Raw genomic sequence first — 23,996 nt, 5'->3', positions numbered from 1 at the left:
TTGCTTTGGATGATGCCTCTGAACTTGACATCCCATATTCATTTGTTTTGGCTAACTGGAAGTCTGACTCTCCACTGGTTATCTTGAAATCCTTGGAATATAAATATTTCTCTCTTTCTCTCTCTTAAGATATTTACAACTCCCTAAATGAAGCCACTCTATCTAATTTGTCTAAGAGTCCGTTTTCCAGACTGACTGGTCGTAGTAGTAGTCGTCATGGAATATTTATTTTTTTAAATAATGTGAGGTTAATAGCTTTTTTTTAAATATTCCATTCACTTTAATCCAATTTGTTGAAAAACCTAATATTTTAATAAATGTAAGGCATCAATTGTGGAGGTGGAGGTGTGTAGCTACATCTTATTGTAATAAACAGTATTTACTATTTCACATCTAGGCTATAATACAAAATAAATAATAATAATAATAATAGGTTAATGTTATTACTATTGACCACCAAGTTTCATGTGGTGAATCCTATAGGAAAGAATGAGTTTCTTTCTTCCATCTAGAAGCAGTGTTCTGTAAGAGGAAAGTTGCCTCTGGTGTACAGAATGACATTGATGACACTATGTGGTGAAAATGAAGAAAAGCACTAGAGGCTCAATATCTCAAAGGAGCCATAAGACAGGGAGCGTTGCCTTGGGCCATATAAAGGCTCAGAATCACTTTCATCATCAAATACAATAAATGTACATATATATGTATATATGTATATGTATATTTGTCCTGGTGGCCATGGTGCACAGACATGGTGAATACAGTGTTACAGCACATACACATGATACTGTACATAACACAACCTCAGATTCAGTACATTTTACATTCAAGACATAATGCTGAGATAATGCTGTTCATTTCAAGGAAGATACAATACAGTTAACTGTTATGACACAAATAATATGAAGGAATAGTAATATATGTTTCATATCAGTGTAGGTATACATACATGCTTACATAGGTCCATTCCTATATGTAAATACATACATGCACAAAGCCTGCAAAAAGCCTTTGCCCTTTTCAACAATACTGGATTCAACACAGTGGAAGATCTCTGCTGCTTGAACTGAGCATGCTCAGAGAAGCAGCTTGCTCCAGCCCTGCCATCTTCTTCATCTCATACTCAGGAGAGGACACACACACACACACACTGATTCACACCTTATACGTGTACCTATTGTGTTTTAAAACCAAAATTGAGCAGAATAAAGCAGAATAAAGTGAGAACAAGTCATTCTCCTCCATGTTAACAGCACTATCACTGGCTAAAATGTATGCACGGATTAATCTGCAACCAGTGAGTCAACAACAAGCATGAAATGTAATTTTATTGATATCCAAATTACATATAAGTAAGTAAGTAAGTAAGGCTTTATTTATATAGCACTTTTTAAAACACACAGTTACAAAGTGCTTCACACACACACACACAAAAAATATAAACAAATAAATAAATAAAGCTAAATAAATTACAATATAAAACACAGCACAATGAGAAACAGACCAAAGTAGAACGAACAAAAACATACGACAGGGATAGTGATCTCTAAAAAGGCTTGCCTATAAAGATGGGTTTTTAGAAGCCGCTTAAAACAGTTCAAAGATTCAGCAAATCTGACAGATTGGGGAAGTTGATTCCAGAGGGTTGGGGCTAAAACTGCAAAGGCACGGTCACCTTTCGTCTTGCAGTTGGAGCGGGGGATGGAAAGAAAAGGCCGAGATTTGAGGAACGAAGTGGTCGAGAAGTGGAATGAGGAACGAGGAGATCAGAAATGTAACTGGGGGCAAGGTCATGCAGGGCCTTATATGTTCTCAACAGGATCTTGTAGTTTATTCTGTATTTTACGGGAAGCCAGTAGAGTGATGCAAGAACAGGGGTAATATGGGACCTACGGCTAGTTCTAGTTAATAGCCTGGCAGCTGCATTTTGAACCAACTGATCCAACTAAAACTGGACCTGATAACCTGAAACTATAAACTATAAACTATATAGCCCCACGTCCATCTGCTGCCTCATTATACCTCAACATGTTTATTAGGACTTCTTAAAGCTCAGAAACAAAGCTGAGGACTGGGGGTGTTTTTATTGCACTGCGTATAAAAAAATATTTTATGTAATTTTACTACTTTCAAATAATAGACACTAATTAAAATGTTTCTTCAAATAGAGGCCAGGCAAGCCTATGTCTACAGAAGTTATTATAACCAATGTATTCTATTATTATTCCTTATTTATTTAATGATAATTTATTTTATTGATATTTATTTATTTTCTTCAATCGTGTCTTACCCAGTTATTATGCTTTGTTATTCTTGCTTTATTATTTGTACATAAATCTGTCAATAAATGCAAAAAAGAAAAAAAAAAAGTAATGAAAATGAGGACCAGATCAGGGCAAATTGTTCTAGTTTGTGAAACTACTGGTTATAATAATAATAATAATAAGCCTATAGGTTATTGGAGTGTCTTCTTACTACTTTCTGCGGTAGAAACTTGCCAGAACTTTCTTTTGCCTCTCATCAACTTTCTGAAATCAATACTGAGTTTAAATCACTGAGTAATCTTGGGAAGTAGGGATCAACCTAAGTGTACAACAAAAGATCTGTGATGGGACTCACACACTCAATACTGTAACATTTAGATTAGTTAACTAGTGAATGGTGATGATCCTGTAGATGTATGACAGCAGAGCCTGGTGTCCTCTATAGTGAGCATCTGTGGGTCAGTGCATCTTTTGTCATTTTAATGTGGCTTCTATATGAATGTTCACGTTGGATTATGGCACAAAGGATTGCAACATCAGATCCTGTGTATTGGTAAATGTTTACGAACAGAGAGAAAGATTAGGCAGGCAAAGCACTATTAAGTTATTATTCTTTTAGATATATATTTTTATACAAATACTCTTGTTTCAGTGCGCTTATTTTTGAATAACTAAACTTACTGTGACTTGGAATGATCATGAACTTTTTGCCAAAGCAAATATAGAATAACAGAGTATCTTTCTATTTATTCAAACTGTGAAACAGACAGATAGATGTTTGTATTTGTTTGTATTTTTTTATTTTCACCAGGAGAAATCACCAAACATGAATATAATGTCTTTGCTGTCCAAGGACTTCCGTGTTTTGATCTCTTCCTAAGATTTAAAACAGTTTCACAAATCCTCATGCATGCCCGTGATAGATTTGCTGACCTCTACATCTCCAGTTTTATTGGTTATATTATTAAACCTCTATCTGGACAGCTCCTGTCTTATATAAAAGGTACAGGCCATATGGTTCCCATAACGGGATCCCTTGACCCCCTCACCAAGGACACCATATTGGTTACGCTTGATGTGGACAGACTATTTAAAAACATCCCACATGATGGTGATATTCAGGCCTTGACATTTATAGCAGTCCCATCATTTGAATGTGGTGGCCTTTAACCACTGTATGTAACCAGTTCTTCCTTCAACCGACGCCATGGCTTTGAACTGTCATATTTCTTGCAACTGCAAGCTTGTATAAACTACTTCTAGTAGTGTTTACCACTTGCAATTGAGATGAACAGGATTTTCAAGTATTGTTTTTAAGAAGTTGTCATATCCCGTCTTTCGCGTGTGCCTGAACGCAGCATATACCGCAGGTCCAGCCAAAACAAAACGTCAGAGATGCGCCCCTTCGCGTTGACAGCCACGTTTTACGTAGCCAATCAGATGAGAGTATACGTGCCTTACGTCGCTTACGTACAACGAGGATACGTGCCATACTCCCGTGTTGTCGTTTATTCTTCAAGTTACCTCCCCATGCCTCTTACCTTGTATTTAAAACCCGCTGGGAAGTGGCAGGTTTGACTTAAGTTTCGTCTTGACGGGTGTAAGAGTAAATCCAGTTGGATAATGTGATTGTGCTCAGCGGCGGAGGCTCGGCCAGTCACCACTTGTGAGCAAGCTGCTAGCTAAGTTTAGCTTTGTAAGCTAAGCTGGTAGCTCTTCACCTAACCAAGTAAGGTTTGCCAACTAGTTAGATAACTGCTAATTTGTTCTTGCCGTTTTGGTAAGCGTCCGAGGAAATACACGGGCTTGAAACAGAAAGTAGTCCCACTGAGTTGTAAACTGATAGGTAATTTGCCGGAGAAGGGAAAGAGTGAGTGGACCTGGTGACCTTCCTTGACAGCTGGGTGTGTGACTAGCAGCATCTCGATCCAACGAGTCGAGTGAATGGACCCTACTGCATCTGGCCAGCCGGCTGTCATAAACCAACATGCCAATTACATAACAGGAGCACCGTAAACGACCCTCCGAGACTTCTCACTAGCCAACGGATTGATTTTTTTTTTATTTTTTTTTTTATAGTTTTGCCCTTATTTACAAGAATGAGTCGTCGCTGCGTGGTGAACTTTCTGTGCCTCGGGAGTCGAGCGGTCTCGCTGTTTTATGGAAGCTCCGTTGTACCGCTCCGTGCATCGGTGAGAAATATTACATCACGGCCAGATGCTGGATTCAAACCAGAGAAAGTAGCGGTGGTGACGAAGACGACAAGATATGAGTTTGAACAGCAGCGGTACCGATACGCAGGGCTTTCTGAGGAGGATTTAAAACAGCTGGTAAGATTTCAGACATACTTGTGACACGTACACACAGGCTTTAGTTAGGAAGGGGACAATATGTTTATCTCACGATACGATATGCGGTTCACGATTCGATACAACCACGATACGATGTAACGAATAAAAAGTTAAATAACAACAAAGTATGACTGAGCAGAATTATGTTTTTTTCTGAGACACATCTTTCTAGTGCTGACATTGGCTTGCTAGAATGTAAACAACATTTTAAAAATGTAATTACAAAGTGTAAATAATATAATTTGGATGGAGAGCTTGTGAAATTGTGATGGGCAAGCCGTCTCATTTGTTATTGCTACAGTAGAATACAATGGAGCTAATATCGCGATTCATTTTTCTGCCCCACGGTATATATTGTCACATTTTTGTGTTGCGATATATTGAATTTCGATATAGTGTCCCATTCCTAGCTTTAGTAGTTTAGCTTTTGGTTGTTTCCCCCAGGCTAAAGAAACAACAAACACTAGTGTTCCCTTTCACCTAATTTATCAGTTCATGGTGTGTGTGTGTGTGTGTGTGTGTGTGTGTTTTGCAGCTCGCTATGAAGGGCTCCAGCTACAGCGGCCTTCTGGAGAGACACAACATCCACACTCGCAACGTGGAGCACATTGTGAAGAGCCTGCAGTAAGATATAGTCATTCCCGAGAGCTTGCAGGGGGGGGGGGGTTTGCATACTGCTGGAATACAGTTTGTGGAAGACTATTCTGTGGTTCTGTATTTGCAGGAGAGAAGGCATCGAGGTGCGAGTCGTGAAGAGAGGAGAGTATGATGAAGAAGTGGTGCGATGGGCAGATACCATTATCTCTGCTGGAGGTAGGGATTCCTGGGTCAGATTGTTGCTAATTTGAGGGTTGCTAATTTTTAGGGCTGGGCAATAATTCAATATTATCGTTTATCATCTTTCAGTGGAATCATATCGTGATGATATGAAGATATTTTAATATCGTGACACACATTTCTGCTGTCTGAATTGATGATGACAAGCAAATTTTACTTAAAAACTCTCATAAAATGAGGTATGGTAGGAATATTATTTGAATATTTCTGTTTTGTTTGACATCACACCTAACATTACCATTCGGTTCAATGAGATGAACATTAATTTGATTATTTAACGTGATTTTGCATACATGAACCATATTGTGATATATATCTTGATATTGAGAAAAATCCTTATGATTATCGTGATACTGATTTCAACCATATCACCCAGCCCTACTAATTTTTGTATTTCAGCCTTTTCTACTTGTAATATTGTTTCATATCTCTGTTATTAGAAATATGAGACCTATCATGTCTGGTCCCTCCCAACTACCAAGAAAAGTTGTATTTGAGAATATGGGCTATTATAATTATTATTAGTTGTAGTAGCCTAGAAGGGGGAGGAGCAGTATTTTTTGGATTATTATCACAATTCCCTTGCTCAGTAAAAAGACAATTTTTCCTTGAATGAATAACAGAAGAATAGTCCTTATTAGCTGTTGTGTGCAGACATGATGTGCAGAATGAGCAGGACCTCCTCACTATGCAGTGGGCGTAAAGTCACATGAACAAAAGCCTCAGGCAACAAAATGGAAATGCACAATACGAGTCCTCTAACGGCAGTTTGTTTTGTCAGGTGACGGGACAATGCTACTTGTTGCTAGTAAGGTTTTCAGCAAGGACAAACCAGTTGTTGGAGTTAACACAGACCCTGAGAGGTAAAAACACACTGCATGCTGTGTGGGGAAGGGCTTGAATGGTTAAATGGATAAAGGACAAATGGATCAGCTGATTTTCCTATTTACAAAGTAGCAGGGGGGAAAACATGAGGGAGGCATCTGTCAGCACTCCTGTCACGGAAAAGTCTTGGAAATGACAAATTCCCAAAGACATCCAGAAACGTCTTGTATATGTTCATAATCATGAGTCATAAGTGTAAGCAACTGTTTATATAACCTAAAAATAGTTTGAGAACCACTCGTGTTTTAAATCACTTCTTGAAACTTTTGCTTTTATGTGATGCCTTTCATCCTATTATTTTTACTATTAGATTTTTTTTTTTACCCTTTATACTTATATTTTATCTTTTGATGCCTTCTTGTTTTAATGTATTGAGTTTAATGTTTGGTTTCCTTAAAAAGAACCATACACAAAAACATTATTATTACGACTACATTCCATTGCAGTGTCTTTTGCTGAAGGACTTGTGGAGAAATTTCAGGAATTGCTGGAGCTCCATGTTGTTTCCGATTTGAACGCCCTCTTCCAGCCAGCTGAATTCATTAGATTCCTCCCTTTCACATGCAGGTCAGAGGGTCACCTGTGCCTGCCTGTCCGCTACACACACGCCTTCCCAGAGGCACTGGAGAAACTCAGTCGTGGTGAGTTCAGGTGCGTATTTACCTTTTTACTAAAGCGAGTTCTTCTTGTTTATGTGGAAAGAGGAGCGAAGCCGCCCGTGGAGTTTAGCTTTCCTGCTGGTCAACTGTCAGATAAGAAGAACCGATTCAGAGCACAGTCATGCCTGGGTTTCTGTTATCTCTCTCCCTCTCTCTCTACATGCCTCAAAAGACAAGATTGCGTCGCTGAAAATGCATCGCACTATGGAAAAATAATAAATTCTTTATCGACGGCCCTAGATAGAAATCTGAGCTTCTTAACCGGTTTTGACTCGGTATTCACAATCAATATTAGGGAAAGGTGTACAGCATAGATGGTGCAGTTTTATAGCTGATCTAAAGGTTATTTCACTGTTTTATGTCCACTTATCCATTTTATTGGATAAAGTTCCTTTGATGCTTACAGTTAGAAGTGGGTCCTTTTGAGTTGCATTAAAATACATTTGAGGGTAAATGTATTATGTAGTTTGCCATATTTGATTCATATCAACCTGAATTACATCAGTGATTCTCAACCTTTTCCATATCAAGGACCCTAATTTAGTCCATATTTGGGCCACGGACCTGCCACGTATCTGACAATAGTTTTATTGTCAGATATGATTTTCCATGACTGTCTGTATTGTAGACAGAGAGATATCAGTCAAACTATGATCAAAACAGTCATTCTTCTACATTCTCTAATTGTGTTCACTTCTTATAAATGAAATAATGCTGAAATGAAAGTTTAACAAATTCATCAATTTGCTGGGGACCCCCTGGAATTCACTGAAGGACCCCTGATGGTCCCCTGACCCCACGTTGAGAACCACTGAATTACATTGTATGACTACTTCAATTCTGTTTTGTTTTTTTCAATTTTAAAATCTATATATAAAATCTATATTCCTGGTAGCTTTAAAAATGAATAAAATAATAAGTACCTTAATATTATTTTGTATTAATTTTTATTATACTTTTACACATTAAGCAACAAGTTGATCATGTTAGGATAGTTTATGTTATTGTACAGTAATCACATGATTGATCCATAAAAAAAAAAAAAAAAACATAACATAGGAGGATTCATTAAAAAACAATTTCATGAAATATGTTTAACTTTGTTACATAAGCCTGCAGAATATTCTAGAAACCCTCTTTTTCTCACCGTAGACTTTTTAACAGATGACCCACGGATTCTGATTTTGTTTTTTTCTGTGGAAAGCCAGGGGGTTTTAATGAACATCTCCCTCTCCTCCCCTCCTCTTCTCCCCTCCCCCCCTCCTCCTCCTCGTCCAGGTGGCTGTGGCGCCAGAGGATCCGTCTGCACCTGGAGGGGACGGGGATCAACCCCACGCCGGTGGACCTGCACGAGCAGCAGCTGAGCCTGGAGCAGCACAACCAGGCCCACCGCATCACCACCATGGACAGCCAGCGGAGTACGCCTCCACCACCCGTCCTGTGTAGCCGTCTCCGTCCTTCTGTCTGTCTCCGTCCTCCTGTCTGTTTTCCTGTTGCTTCAGCTGAAGTTTCTGGATTAGGGTTAGACCGATATATGGGGGCTGATATATCGGCCTTTTCTTCGAAATTTGATCCGGTTCAGTCAGCGTCGTCCACCTCTGATATGATGCAGTTTGATTGATTACGTATTTATTGTAGATTTGATCAGTATTGTAGTGTTGGAAGCCCTTAACCTGAAATTATTTAGATTCCATTAGGCTTGGGCTGATATTCGATATTATGCCAAATGGCCGTTTTCCTCCAATGTTTTAATAGTAAGATAAAATTTCTACACTGTTCATAATTGTTATTATTATTATCGCTTAGAAATATGATGTAATTTGGAAGAAATAAAATGAAATACCCCTCAAAAATAAATAGGGGAAAAAACTGAAAAAAAAGTATCTAAATATATATAATACCGTATATCGCAATATTTTGGTGGGAAAGTATCGCGCTGTTAAATTTCAGATATCGCCCAAGCCTAGATTCTATACAAGTATATATGAATAAGTTATTATTATTATTAGTAGTAGTAGTAGTTTTATTATTATTTTTATCCTGGGGTTCAATGAAGAGTTAGTGTCCCAGTGTTTTTTTTTACAAAGCCAAAGTTTTGGCTTTCGGCAAGCTTCGGTCCAAAAATATCGGTATTAGCCTTTAAAAACCTGCATCGGTTGAACCCTAATCTGGACCCAACACACTTAACTGGACTTATCTGTAACTTCATGTATTTGTTCACTACCAGTTCTTCTATTAACCCAGCTGTCTTTCTCAGGGGCAGGAACACCAAACGACAGCTTCTCCAAGCCTAGCCTGCTCCCTGTCAGGAGCCTGAATGAAATCTTCATCGGAGAGTCTCTGTCCTCCAGGTACCCTTGTTGCACGTAACTCCCATCTAAACCCACCTGTGTGTGTTGACCTGTCCGTGTGTGCGTGTTGTACCCCTCATTAACCCCCCCCCCCCCCCCCCCCCCCAGCCCTTTCACCGCCACATCTCTCCAGCACTCATCAGCGGATCTCTGTCCATCACACAGGGTGACGTGTAAATCCTTCAAACCCCATCTCACCCTCTCGCTCCATAGGGCTTCCTACTATGAGATCTCAGTGGATGATGGCCCATGGGAGAAGCAGAAGAGCTCGGGCCTCAGCATCTGCACAGGGACGGGATCTAAAGCCTGGTACACCTCACGACATACGGCGTATATGCAACAGAAACTGTGATGTGATGCTAGTGTGTCTGCTAGGTTTGAGACTTTGTGGGTCTCCCAAGCAGAATAAACACCACGGACCATCAGTTTACAACTATTTTGTTGTCTATTTTGTTGTAGTTTGAAGAGTTATTCGAATGTTATTAATCAAATTTCCATAGTCAAAATCTTAAATCATTCCTACATACTCCATTATGGGAATTGTAATAGATTTTATCAAAGTTTAAATACAGGCTGAGACAGATGTGGAGCTGGTTAATTTGTTTAAATAGCCTCTGTTACTTGTTTAAAAACTTATAGCCTAATCTTAAATCATTAATAGTTTTCCTCAGTAGGGAGAATCATAGCAATCAGGTTATTGTCTGTGTGTATCTACATTTATATAATGGTTGCCTGAATTGAATTTGACAAAGCTGTGAGAGAATTGAATAATTTCGTGTTGGATACCAACTATGGATAGTGTCGCCAAAAAGCAAAATAGATAGTGTCGTCATTTCACAATGCCTTTACCAATCGATATGAGTAAATTCTAGATGAAACTTGAACATAGAAAAATATGTATTTAAGAACCCTTCTAGAACTTTAAAGGATTTCAGTGCACTTTTTTTTTAGAGAGAGATTTAGAGTCGGCGTAATGCCATCGGAAAATTGGTCGGTTGATTGGAAAAAGTTTGCTTGATTATTTGATATTAAAATGAATAGAAAAAGCTAAATTTTATTCCCATTGAGCAAAGCGTTTCGCTCTGATGGTTACTATTTCCTCACTCGTCTTTTTTCTCTTGGTGCCCACAGGTCGTATAATATCAACAAACTCGCCGAACAAGCGGTGGAGGACGTTCTAAAAATTGGTATGTACTGTATGTACATGGCTGCCCATGTCATGTTTGGTGTTGAGGTGTAGTTTGTCTCCTAAAGCTGCCACCTGATACCACTGACACTCACAAAACATCTCTTCTCTCAGGAAAGGCACAAACCGGTCTCGATATCCCACTTAGTCGTGAATTTATTGAAAAAGGTGAGTTCCGTAATCCTGCTTTTTGTTGTTTCTTGTGACTTGTGCATTTATTCCAGGTGGGTTCCTTTGAACTGATGTTCCGTATTCTCTTGTCTGTGTTCAGTTACTGACGAATACAACGAGTCTCTGGTGTTCAGTCCGGAAGACAGGCGGCTGTTCTTCAGCGTCAGGGAGCCCATCGTCAACAGAGTCTTCTCCAGCAGCCGCCAAAGAGGCTTCGCCACCAAGTGAGTCGAGATTCCAAAATGTCCGTTAACACCTGTCCCAGCGGCTGTGTCCGTTTTTAAAAAAAAAAAACGCGTCCTACTCCCGCAGGGTGTGCGTGCGCTCCCGGTGCTGGGACGCCTGCATGGTGGTGGACGGCGGGACCTCGTTCGAGTTCAACGACGGGGCCATCGCCGCGATCAGCATGAGCGAGGAGGATCAGCTCCGGACGGTGGTCCTGGAAAACTGACAGCACAGGACCCTCCGCCCCAAAAAAACTCACCGGTTTCCCGCACCAGTAAAGTCGTTTAAAAGGGATTTCGGGAAAAGGGAAGCACTCGTGTGTTTAACATCCATGACTGTTGTATATTTTTCCTTATGCATTTTATATACCTGAAGGAAAGGTATGACTTTGTGCATTGCTATTTACCAAATCACACGAGTATTACTACTATAGTTTTTTTTTTTTTTTTTTTTTTGTGGGGCTTATTATTATTATTATTATCATCTCACTATCTGCAGTTTGTTTCCATTAGAAATGTAAAAGCTTGGGCAGCATTTCATGTATTTGTTAATGACTATGACCATGACCATGCTGTATTACTTTACAAGTCATGAGACGTTTCTCAAGTTATTTTTTTGGGAAGGTTTCATGGTATTTGTCGGTATTTGTTGACTATTTTGCAGAAGAAAGATCAGGCAAAAAGAGATATATTAATGGAAAGCATATTTATATTTAAGTTATTGTAAATATGTATCCATTTCAGGTTAGACTTTGTTCCCCTTCAGTCAGAATAGTGACTTCTACTGACCTGCTGCCAATGGAAATGAATACTTTGCCTTGACAATGCACATCTCTTAGGAGATATAATCATAGAAACTGATTGAAGGTGATGGTAATTTTCATAAAGTCACGGTGCCAATTTGTTCTGGAAGCAATGTAGACGGCGAACTGAAAGCACAATGGCTGTTATTTGTAATAGCCCGTTTGTTGACTAAAAGATATTTTTGGAACATAGCTTATGATATTTTTGCTAGCGTTTTGAGCCATTCTGGTGTAACAAAAGATGAGTCGGAGAGGAAAGAATGACGTGCACTACAAACCGGAGAACTCCATACCAAAAGAATGTTTTGCTAAATGTTTGAAGTCTGTCTTGTAACTCTCTTGCAAGACAGGAAGATCAGCTTTGGAAGTGCTACTGAAAGCCAATCAGCATGTGCCTGGGCCTGTTTAATATCCCCGAAACAGACGCTACAGTTTGTTTTGGCCTCGAGTGAAAATCAAAGACTGTTTTGCTGTAGGTGGTATGAACAAAATAGTAAACCACATATTTCTGAATCAGTGAAGCCCGCCAACACGAAGAGCCAAATGCGTGAGCAATGCTCTTCGGTGATGCCAAAATGATTTTTGTTACTCATATTCAAAAGTAGAAGGAAGGATGCAGTTTGATTCGAACACAACTTTAAGATATAGCATTCTCGGCAAATAATCCCCCCCCCCCCCCCAATTTTATATTTTTTTAGAGATTTGTAATTTGTAATGAACTTAATCAGTAAAGCATTGTGTCAGTGCACCTCTAATGCCCCCCCTACCCTTTACTCTGAACCAGAAGCTGTTCATTTATCAAGGACTAGTTTACAAAGTGATCAGAAAGTGGAATATACAGAGTGCCAAAAGAAGGATGTCTCACGAAACCCCCTGTTTATGTGGCGACTTTTTCTGTCAAATATGTTGCTCTATTTTTTGTGTTTTTGGATCAGATAAAAGTGGCATCACAAAGAAATGCTTTTGTGTTTTTACTCCACCTCCTTGACATGTAATACAACACAACACTGGATGTATTAATACAGCAGTACATTCCAATAATAAAACATAAACAACAAATTCATCAGTGAATGAAAACATCAAGATTTTCCAAGAACTTCACACAGGAATGTGAGCTAACATCAGTGCCAAGTCTCAGGTTCATGGTGTTAATATGGAGGATTTTAACATCAAGAGATTGAAAATGTAAAACATGCTCAGATAAACAAAAGACACTACCAATATAAAAAATTTTCTTTTTCGTATTTCATATGTGAATGGTTTGCTTTCAAAGATGCAGAGCTGTACAGTAAGACTGAACGACTTTTATTTAAAGGGAAATGAACAGTACTCGAGAGGAACTCTTGTTCAATTCAAGTCCAGTCTGTCTGTTTGATATTTCAACCAAACAGCACAATACAGCACCGACCCCACTACAGATCTACACTTCACAGATGTAAACCCCTGACATAATAGAGCTCACTGTAACAGAAACTCTTAATTTTTCAATACAATACGGTACTAGTCTAGTTGGGGTATGCAAGGTAAAATTGATACTGAATAATCCTAAACTGGATGGAAACACATTTCTGCAACCTTAATCTATTAAAAAGATTAATTTAATCCACTGACGTCAACACAGTCTGACAATTTTTAAGCCTGGTTGACAAATGTAGTGTCTCTTTCACACCATCTAAAATGTGGTATAACATTCATATCTATACCTGGTTGGAAATTCAAAGATTTAGACACGTCATTTTACATTAAAGCTCCACTTCACAGCATTACTGATCGACTGAAATTAACTGATCTCTCTAATGGGAAGCCATTATTACAGATGATGATTGAGAACAGCAGATTTTCCTATCAGAATTATGAAAATGTAGGACAATAATTAAAAAGGTGCAACATTGGTGACACATTGGTGTTGAGGAATTATCAGTGTCCCACCACATTTCTGTACACATCTTACATCAGATGGTAAATTCAAGTTTCTGCCATTTTTTTTCCCCCTACAAAATAATTAAATTAACAAATTTTTTTAGAACCTACAATATGACACCAATCCACAGAAAGCTTCTGTCGATACATTTCAACAAGAACTACATCAAAAGCTACGGAAGAGGATTAGTGCCAAAAAGGGAGTATCTGAGTATTTGAGTTCTGAGTTTAAAGTCAGAATTCTCAGAATTCTGACTTTTTTCCCTCTGAATTTTGACTTTAAATTCAGAACTCAAATACATTTTCCACACGTGGCCCTAACCCTCTTCCGTAAATCTCCACATTTAAATTTCGAAAACTTAAAAAAAAAAGGACCTGTCCGCTGTCGGACCTTTTGTACCATTAATGCCAACCAACGCAAAATAAAACATCTTCGGTAGCAGCAGGAGTCGCCGGAACACGTCTCTGTCGATGGCCAACAGTCACGAAAACATTTACGCGCGTCGAAATACTGCAAGATATTTGGAACTCATGATAAAAACCGCGGCGACTACACTACGACTTGAACCTCAGCCGACACCTCGCGCCCCACATGGCGCGTTCGTTGTATACGAGGCGGTCGCAGGGCGCGGGCGTGGGCCGGGCCACCGTGGAGAAGGGCCGCGAGTTGATGGAGATGCGAGGCACGCCCTTCTTCAGCGAGCGCAGGTGGGTTTCGTGCACGAGCCCGAACACGTCCAGCAGCCGCAGGGCGGGGAACGTCTCGCTGAAGTCACTGGGAATGAGAAGAATAGGACGTACTGGGTGAAGAGGTGAAGTGAAAACACGGCAAATAAGGGTACGCTGTTTTTGGTATAGATGGTACGGAAAAAGAGGATTAGGGCCACATGTGAAAGATGTATTTGAGTTCAGAGTTTAAAGTCAGAATTCTGAGGAAAAAATTTGATCTGAGAAAAAAAAGTCAGAATTCTGAGGGGGGGGAAAAGAAAGAATTGAGGGGAAAAAGAATTCTGAGAAAAAAAAGTCAGAATTCTGAGGAAATGTCAGAATTTTGAGAAAAGGTCAGAATTCTGAGGGGGAAAAGTCAGAGTTTTGAGAAACGGTCGGAATTCTGAGGAAAGGTCAGAATTTTGAGAAAAGGTCAGAATTCCGAGGGGGAAAAGTCAGAGTTTTGAGAAAAAAAGAGTCAGGATTCTGAGGGGAAAAAAGGAAGAATTCTGAGGGGAAAAGTGAGAATTCTGAGGGGAAAAAAGTGAGAATTCTGAGGGGAAAAAAGTGAGAATTCTGAGGGGAAAAAGTGAGAATTCTGAGGGGAAAAGTAAGAATTCTGAGGGGAAAAAGTGAGAATTCTGAGGGGAAAAAAGTGAGAATTCTGAGGGGAAAAAAGTGAGAATTCTGAGGGGAAAAAGTGAGAATTCTGAGGGGAAAAAAGTGAGAATTCTGAGGGGAAAAAGTGAGAATTCTGAGGGGAAAAGTGAGAATTCTGAGGGGAAAAAGTGAGAATTCTGAGGGGGAAAAAGTAAAAAGTCTGAGGGGGAAAAAAGTAAGAATTCTGACTTTAAACTCAGAACTCAAATTTTTCACACGTGGCCCTAATCCTCTTCCGTAGGATGGTGTGTGTTGGACAGCGAGGGAGGAACTTACGCGAGGGCAGCTGGGTGAATCTGGTAGCAGCGACTCAAGGACAGGTGCAGTAGCTTCTTCAGCTGTGCGATGATGGGGAAACTATCAGCCATCAGCATAGCGCTGTCACTGCAACACACATGAACCAGTTTTCAATATCTTTAAATGTGATCAATTTCATGCCAAAAAATTCCAAAACATTTCAAGCATTCACTGTTTTCCCCAGAATTGTATTCTTGTCAGGGTGGAAAAGCCTCTGAAACAGCATTTAGACCAACATGGGACACTGAAACTCTCCATGGAAACCCTGGATAATAATAATAAAAACATATTCATGCACACTTTTGTAGAATCTGATGAAAATATCACATTAGAATCAATTCAAGTTAAGGTCTTCCAACAAACAACCAGTGTAGTATTGATCAATTCTACAATAAATATGTAATCAAACTGCATCATACCCATGCTTATAAGAATGCATGACGCTTACTGATGCATAATATCATCACTGAAATATAGCTATAACCCATTATAAAATCATAATTACAAGCAGCTTATGAATGTTTCGGACTCTCTCTGTTTGTCAGACAAACTTTTAATCTCAATGGGAAAACCTCTGATAAATAACTAGTCAAACATCCATGAGGCGCTCCAAACAGGAACGTACCTTAAATCCAGAGTTTCTATATTAGGGCATCTCGCCACCAGCACCTTCACATCTGTAAAGAGACAATGTCAGGCCGTTAGAGATCAATCACAATACAGATGTGAGCTGACAAAGACAGTCTGAACGGTCTAAAGCCTGAGTTTAAATACAGTATGTTCTCTACAGCGTGTTTAGTACTATCACACCACATGGTTGAGCCACACCCTGAATGCCCAGGGCTGTCGCATTGATTTCATGACTGTCACTTGTTAGTCACTCACACACGTTAAATGGATTTGCTAATCATATTTCTTCAGGTAAATTGTTCCAAATTTGATGGGCCCTAATTGCAAATCTTAGGACAGATAAAGAAAGATAAACAAAGACGGTCTTTATCCGTCCAAAGAGATTAGTGTGAAGATCTGTCTGGTCTCAAAATGTTTCCAGGAGTCTCTTGGAGAATCCAATTTCTAAGTTCGACCTAATTATTTTTCTCCTGTATTTATATCAATATAATGACTTGTGAACTGCCACCCCCCCATTGTTTCTCAATTATTACATGTCGAATACTCAATTCTGATTAGCCAATCAACATATTCTGAGGTCTGTTACCTCTTTCACATCTAATCATATATCACTCGGCAGTCGAGAAGTCTGGTCCATTTTGATTTCTAATCGAATTATCTGGCGCCACCTTGTGGCAAAAGACATTAACCCTTGCTTCACTGTTGCCAGCCTGGCAGCTTTGTTGTTAGATTTAGCGACTTTTCAGATCCCCATGGCGACTTTCTTTACCACAAGCGACTAGCAACAAATCAAGTGACTTTTTCAAACCGTCAGTTAAAATGTTAATGTGTTAACTATAGCTGATGAATGTACAATAGGTTGTGGACACACTAGAAGACATTAAAAATCCTATCCAATTTTGAAAATGCATTACATCACACACATAACGATGGATTTCACAGGTGTTTTGTCTCCCAGTTGGTTGCAGAAGGCCAAAAGGCGACTGGCATGTCCTACTATATTGTCCCTAGAGGTGAATAGGCTTTTGTCAGTCGTCTGAAGTCGGTTACAACTGTAAATACGACTAATGCATAAGCACACCCTACAACACATTTCCACATTACGCCGGGTTCAGACCGCAAGCGTAAGCGCCGCGAAGCGCCGCGAAGCGTCAATTTACGTGCGAGCAGGAGCCTGGCTGTTCACACCAGACGCGCATTTCTCCGCGCCGGTCACCAAGCGATTCTGCTCTACAGGAGGAGAAAACCCCGTGGAAACAGGCTGTAGCTGCTCACACTGTGTTCCAACAGCCACCAAAGCTTCATCTGTTCACTGCTGTCCTTGTAGAAACACTGCTGACAGCTCACTGGACTTTTCCACATCAGGGATGAACTTTATATTTTCCATCTTCTTAATTTCCCCCTTTCTTCACAAACTCCCTCATATCAAAGCTGTCACGTTTATTTGTTTGTTTTCTCAGCAAGAGTCGTGACTTGTGATCAGGCAATAATTAGGAAAGCCTAGGGGACCTAGATCTCTCCCTCTCCCCCTCTCTCTATCTCTTTAAATAATTAGCCTACATATATAAATTAAGTAGCCTGTAAATAAACAAACTTAAACATGTATCCTTGTTTACTTTTGTGGTAACTCAATAACAGACGCAATTTTCAAAAGACAAGTGATAATTCAAAACCAGATAGATCATCATCCTACAATGTGTTGCATTTAAAACTTGCATCAGTGCAGATTGATGCATCAACAACAACAGTGAAGACCCTGGTAAGTTGATCATTTAATATATTTGTGATTCTGTGGTGATATAATGGAGATATGACCATCTATAGTGTTTTCTATGGCGTTTTCCTGTGAAATGCGCGCCGCGGCTCGCGGAGAAAATAGACCAGACGCCGAAACTGGCGCTCCAGATCGCGAGCCGGCCGCGGAGCTCCGCGCCGAGGCGCGGCGCGGCGCGCCCGGTCTGAACGGTCAAATCGGTTAACATGGGCGCCGAAAGGAAACTGGCTCCGCTTCGCGGCGCTTCGCGGCGCTTACGCTTGCGGTCTGAACCCGGCGTTAGAAACAAGACACAATTGAAGAATCACAATTGATTTGATACCAAAACCCCTACTCACCTTCTAGAGTGAGGTTCTGTCTGTAACCGCTGAGGTTGAGGTGCGTCACGCTGCTGTGGAGATTACCCACGACCTCCTTCACATGATCGTTACTGAAGTCACACCACGATATGTTCAGCTGCTCTATCCTGGGTGAGAGACGAGCACGCTCTGTGTCAGTACATTCCAGAGATGGGGCGGGGGGGGATGTATAAAACCCTGGATTATTATTTGGATTGCCACAGAAGAAAAAAAGAAACGCGACTTACCGGGAGAGGGACTTGAGCATCTCACCGATGGAGTCGGCGGAGAAGCCGGAGCAGCCGCTCAGGTTCAGCTGCACCAGGTTTGGATTCTTAGCTAGAGAACTGTGGGACAGACGGAGACACAGACAACGAATCAGAGTGTTTCTTTTCAAACTCAAAACCCCTTAAATGCCTGCGGTATGTACAATTTACAGAGCGAACGGCGAGACTCACTGGACGATGTGGTCGGAGAGCTGCATGCCCTCCAGGCCGAGGCACTCCAGCAGCGTGCAGCGGCTCATGACGCTCTCCAGGGCGGAGGTGCTGATGGTGCAGCTGGAGAGGTCCATCTGAACGACCCGCGCCGGGCTGAGGGAGGGAGCGGAAGAACACAGTCGGGAGAGATCAGGGATCGTCTTCATTTGCTGCCGTTCTTGTACAGTATAAGAAACAACTTCCACACACTTGGTTTGGTCAAAGTTTCTGTTCTCCCCCTTATTTCATTGTGCTGAGTTGAGTGTTTTCATCTCAGCGCTGCGTTATGTTACGCTGCGATTCCTGTCAATCATGGAGGAGATCCCATTGAAACCTCCTTAAACTTCCTCTTAATTTTGACTCCTTACTTTCTAATTGAATGTAAAATGCAGGGAGACAGGAACTTTTCCATTAATTTCTACTTAATAACCCTGTAAACCTGCACAAAAGGCATGAAAAATCCCTTAATTACTAGTGTCTCTGTCAATCAGCCCATGAATAAATCCCTTATAAACCCATGATACTAACTTACTTTTTTAAAGCTGTGTTATTGTTAATGGATACTTAATGTTTATGTAATGGAGAAATGAAGGACATTTCAGGGATAAAATGAAGGGGTTTGGTTTCATAGTGAAACTTTGTGTTGTAAAAACTATGAAAATTTAGTAAACGTTGCATTGCAAAATGATTTGGGGAAATGTTAACTACATGTAAATGGGCTACAATCATTATTATCCTTTGACATTTCTGAGCGGTAGTTACATTTATGTTGATCTTTAAAAAAAAAAAAAAAAAAAAAAAGCATATTCACTGCCACCACTACAAAACTAAACCCCTTCATTTGATCCCTGAAATGTCCTTAGTTTCTCCATTAAAAATAACACAGCTTTAAAAAAGTAAGGTTAGTGTCATGGGTTTATAAGGGATTTAGTCATGGGTTGATTGAGGAACACTATTAATTAAGGGATTTTTCATGCCTTTTGTGCTTGTTTTACAGGGTATTAACAAATTATTAATTGAAAGTTCCTGCCTCCCTGAATAAATTAGACAGGAGTCAAAAATTAAGGGGTGTTTAAGGTGGTTTTGATGGGGTCCCCTCCATTAATAACTCCCTTAATTCATTTTAAGGGGATTTTGCATGAACTAAGGGGAGAATTCATGTAAATTAATTCAAATGTAAGGTTATTTTAAGAGATTACTGGTTCGTAAAGCACACAAGACTTCACCTGTTCATTCCCTGGGTCGTACAGAATGAAGCCTGAACCCAGCATCACTAGGTGGAAGGTAGTCCAGACTCACCTTGGGCCTGCAAACTGCAGCTCTTCGATGAAGGCGCGGGGGCATCGCAGTCTTCGCACCCCGGCTGCCAGCAGCTGCTCCAGAGCAGGAGCCGTGTGGGTCAGCCCCTCCAGATCCACACTGTGCCACAGAGACTCGTCAAACCTGTCGGGCACACGGGGCCGCTTGTTAGACGCATAATGTAATGGAGAAAGTGGATCAGTGGATAATGGATCAGTGGAGGAGGACTGAAGAATTCTCCTCCACTGATATAAATCATCAGTTTGTGTGGGAAGTGTTGGAATCTACTTTTCGGTGCATCTACTTTCCCCTCAACCTGCCTCGTCTACTTCTACTTGTTAGTGATTTCCTACAGTACCCAGAATGCCTTTCCACATCCCCCAGAGTAGGGCTGGGCGATATGGACCAAAAATCATATCTCTGTATTTTTAGGCTGAATAGCGATACACGATATATATCTCTGTATTTTCCAGGAAGTGGGCTAAATATTCAGTTGTAAGTCAAAGCCACATGTGAGATGTCTCAAGCACTTTTATTAAAACGAGACTGTGGTCAAAATAAAATGTAAAGACAGGGTTTCCTTCCCTGTTTTAAAATATACTGCAACTGAAAACCCTTTCGGAAGGGGAACTGGTGGCTGGTATGCAAAGATGCTTCTTTGCCAGGTGGCTCAGTGCTGGAAAGACAATTTCGCGTTCCTTCCACCATTGGAGAGGATCTGTATCACTCTCTACACTAACTGACTGTAAGTAGCTTGAAATAGGGCTGGGCGATATGGACAAAATCAAATATCACTATATTTTCGACCAAATACCTCGATATCGATATTGCAACAATATTGTAGGGATGACTATTGGTGCTTTCACAAAATATTTACACAATGAGATTTCATAAATAATCATCAGTAATGTGGATATAATGACTAAGTGGGTAAAGGCAAATAATAGAACAGCTAGAACAGTCTGGTAAGTTCAGAATTACATCACTTTACTGTAATGCAGCCTTTAAAACCAGGAAAACACACTTATGCCATATCATGATATTACGATATCCAAAATATAAGACGATATCTAGTCTCATATCACAATATCAATATATTACCCCAGAGAAGAGGGCTCTCTGTGCTGTATATGTGTAGGTGGAGAGAGTGATAGCGTGGTCAGTTTTTCCCAGTTGAGAAAAAGTGAGAGAGGAGAGAGAACAATGCCATGATGTGGCGGTTCAAATGAAGACTGTCTTGCACTTGACATGCGACTTCACTTGTGAATGCATTGCATTCTGGTCTATTGAAGCTACTATCAGTGGAGAAATTGGCCTCTCTCCTCTTCTACGATGGATTTCTCCCTGTATGATTGTTGAACTTTCTCTCGGTGCAAAATGGCGGCTCTAGAAAGAAGCCCTCGCTCTTTGATTCTGAGGGACTGACAACCAAAACCTGACGTTTACCACACTGATGTTTTAGATTGTTGCCATCATCCATCCTTTAAAGCAGTGGTTCTCAATGTGGGGTCCGGGGACCAACAGGGGTCCTTGAGGGCATTCAAGGGGGTCCCCGGCAAATTGATCAATTGTTAAACTTCATTATTTTGTCCATTTTGATCATAGTTTCTCTGTTATCTCTCTACCCACAATACAGATAGTCATGGAATTCTGGACAAAATCACATCTGACAATAAAAATATTCTCAGATTTGGGTCTGAGAGACAAAATCTCATCAAATGGGGGTCCGTGGCCCTAATGTGGACTAAATTAGGGGTCCTTGATATGAAAAAGGTTGAGAACCACTGCTTTAAAGCAAGTTCAAATAACTGGTGCAGTGTAGTCATTCAAAGCTTACACTAAACGATGCCAGCGCTTGCAGATCAGGGACATCCTGAGCAGGTCCTGCAGAGGGAGGTAGAACAGGATCCGGAGAAGCAGCTCATCGGGCAGGTGGTCCCACGACAGGCCTGGCGAGGAAAACACCAAGGGGAAAAAAAAAATCAGCAAAGAAATACAGTTCTTAAAGTACATTCTGCCACCGTTTAAAAGAGGTGAACCATGCTCATTTGGTTCATGAATACCTGATATGGCCTCCCTCTTCCTCCTGGACCGCCTGGCGAGCACGAACTGGCCCCCCTCGTTCTCCTTCCCCTTGCAGGCCACCCTCTGGTGCTTGTGTCGCGGGGACCACTGCTGGATGAGCTCGGTGGGGGTGCTCTCCGTGGCCAGGCTCTCCCCGAGGCAGCCCCGCGACTTGCGCTTGATGCTCCGGGACTGGGACCACATGGAGCCCTGGAGACTGATACAGGGCAGCTCCTGTAGCGGCCTGCTAGACGGAGGAGACACCGGTAAAAAAAAAAAAACACCCGCACACTTTATAGTATACGAAATTATTGGATATTGCCTCCCTCCAAAACAATAAGGCAGTTATTTGGGCTAATAGTGGGAAGATAGCTAGCTTCCTTCAAGCTTACGCACGAGCCACAAAACTAAACTAGTCAACTGTGCCCGCCATATTGAAGCAGCCGCTCGTGAGGTGACCGCGCAATTTCTAACTGGAAAAAGATATAGATATTCCTTTTCATTTCTAGTTCTAACAAAAAATGCGTACAGGGTTGCTGTCGGGTTAACAGTTTAATTCGGTAGTTTACTCTACACTGAACCAGGAAGGGGGACATATACAGATAAACACAGGCCACAGAGGAAAGCGCGGAATCTCTATGTCGAGTTTCAACGAATCCGCCAAGTAATCAGCAGTAATGATTAATAGACGGGTTGAAATCTCGACTACAAGACTATGAATTTGCGATTCATTTGAAATGGGTTTAGAGAGATTACGTTAACTGATGGATTTCGCTACACAACAGAAGTCGGTAGTGTGGTGTGTTGTCCCATATCAACATGGATGGCACTTTCTAAGCTATCCAGGTAAAAGACAAACAATCCAAACCATACCTTTCTTGTGACATCTCCTCCAGTTCCGTGCAGAATTAAAGTAAATAAAAGTAAAGACAAATGAAACAAATGACTGTTTTCGCTACAGAGCTCCAAGCGGGACTCTTTAAACTCAGCGCCTTGCTCTCTGGCAGCGGCGGGACGCCCTATCTCTGCGTTTCATCCGGGGGCGTGCCGTGCCTACGTCACACTGGCGCATGCCTGCTACGTGTTCTCTCACTCAAACCAAACTCAGATCTACCAGCAGGTTGATTCCAATATGAGGTTACAGTAGAGATAGTTAGGCTTTTTTACTGTATGCCCATCACCACAAATGAACAGTTATTATTTGAAAATACATGAATAAAACAAAGTGCTAAAGTATTTGATTCCCGAACGAATTACTACTAGTCCGAAGAACAATGAATACATGAGCATACTTGAAATTGGGTGTTGTAGAGAGAACGTCACGCCAAACTAAGTTTAAAAATCTAGCAATTTAATATGGCCTCGCGTATCGACAAACCTACATACTTGATAGTATATGATATAAGGCCTTTTACGAATCTATAGGCGCCACTTTTCAATTCGGCATACATATAACCCACCAAGCAGATACTACTTAAATAAAATCTCAATGTTTAAAAGTGGTTCACAATGCTCGCTAGCGCCCTTCGTGTATTTTGGTGGAGGACGACTGTGGGAATAAGAGGCAAACAATTCTAAAAGTTGAAATGTTGCCGAAAGAAGCGCTGCTTGGTGGGTTGTATGTATGCCGAATTGAAGAGTGGTTCCCAAAGATTCAGAAAAGGTGTTTTGTCGTATTTTATGGGGTATGTACCTTTGCCGGTCAGCAAGGTTTCAAACTGCCATTTTTAATAGAGTTTATTAATGGAACGTATCGGGGATAAGTTGAATGTAGTGTGAAGGGAGCAGGGTTTCCCGTTCAGTTGCAGATGTATAGCTTTTTTTAAATGGAAATTTCAAAAGCCCCTCACCTCTTTATAGTTCTACAATTTTGTTTTTCATATGCTCATTCTTATGCTCCAAAATGCTGTTAAAACCTCATTGCTCATGTCTCCAAATTGATCATGATGATGATAAAATATCATCAGTCACAGCAGGGTTCACACTCTCACTTGAACATTAACTTCAAGGAGTTCTCAATTACTCTCAGTTTCTTGTCTGTCTGGTGAAACTCAAGGACTTGAAATGGCATGTTCTGGAGTACAACATGACATTGG

General features: G+C 40.7%; 2 protein-coding genes across 5 annotated transcripts; one reads left to right on the top strand and one right to left on the bottom strand.

Moving 5' to 3' along the window:
- The first annotated feature begins 3,811 nt into the window (after nucleotides 1-3,811).
- LOC139651410 (NAD kinase 2, mitochondrial-like) lies at nucleotides 3,812-11,241 on the top strand. Of its 4 annotated transcripts, none has more exons than XM_071528312.1 (12): nucleotides 3,812-4,594; nucleotides 5,151-5,239; nucleotides 5,340-5,428; nucleotides 6,234-6,315; nucleotides 6,905-6,988; nucleotides 8,275-8,405; nucleotides 9,254-9,347; nucleotides 9,561-9,656; nucleotides 10,479-10,534; nucleotides 10,648-10,701; nucleotides 10,805-10,928; nucleotides 11,017-11,241. In XM_071528312.1, exons 1-12 carry the CDS (start codon nucleotides 4,364-4,366, stop codon nucleotides 11,153-11,155), a joined length of 1,269 nt encoding a protein of 422 aa, XP_071384413.1. In that variant the 5' UTR covers nucleotides 3,812-4,363; the 3' UTR covers nucleotides 11,156-11,241. The 4 variants fall into 4 exon arrangements, with proteins under 4 accessions (XP_071384413.1, XP_071384412.1, XP_071384411.1 ...); XM_071528311.1 differs by having other exon boundaries at nucleotides 8,275-8,414; XM_071528310.1 differs by having other exon boundaries at nucleotides 8,275-8,414; nucleotides 9,513-9,656.
- A 1,444-nt stretch (nucleotides 11,242-12,685) lies between these two features.
- LOC139651411 (S-phase kinase-associated protein 2-like) lies at nucleotides 12,686-22,972 on the bottom strand. The gene is made up of 10 exons (XM_071528314.1): nucleotides 22,893-22,972; nucleotides 21,900-22,144; nucleotides 21,674-21,785; nucleotides 19,837-19,980; nucleotides 18,517-18,651; nucleotides 18,307-18,405; nucleotides 18,059-18,186; nucleotides 15,942-15,993; nucleotides 15,296-15,403; nucleotides 12,686-14,426 (listed from the first exon to the last, which is right to left on the bottom strand). Exons 1-10 carry the CDS (start codon nucleotides 22,970-22,972, stop codon nucleotides 14,207-14,209), a joined length of 1,323 nt encoding a protein of 440 aa, XP_071384415.1. The 3' UTR covers nucleotides 12,686-14,206.
- Between the last annotated feature and the right edge of the window lie 1,024 nt (nucleotides 22,973-23,996).

This window comes from Centroberyx affinis, unplaced genomic scaffold (assembly GCF_046629955.1).
Source record: "Centroberyx affinis isolate AG114_WGS23_722 - 3 ecotype Tasmania unplaced genomic scaffold, CSIRO-AGI_Caff_v1 ptg001655l_1, whole genome shotgun sequence".
Taxonomy (NCBI): domain Eukaryota; kingdom Metazoa; phylum Chordata; class Actinopteri; order Beryciformes; family Berycidae; genus Centroberyx; species Centroberyx affinis.
Note: the sequence above shows the minus strand (reverse complement) of the source record. Positions and strands in the feature narration are given on the sequence as shown.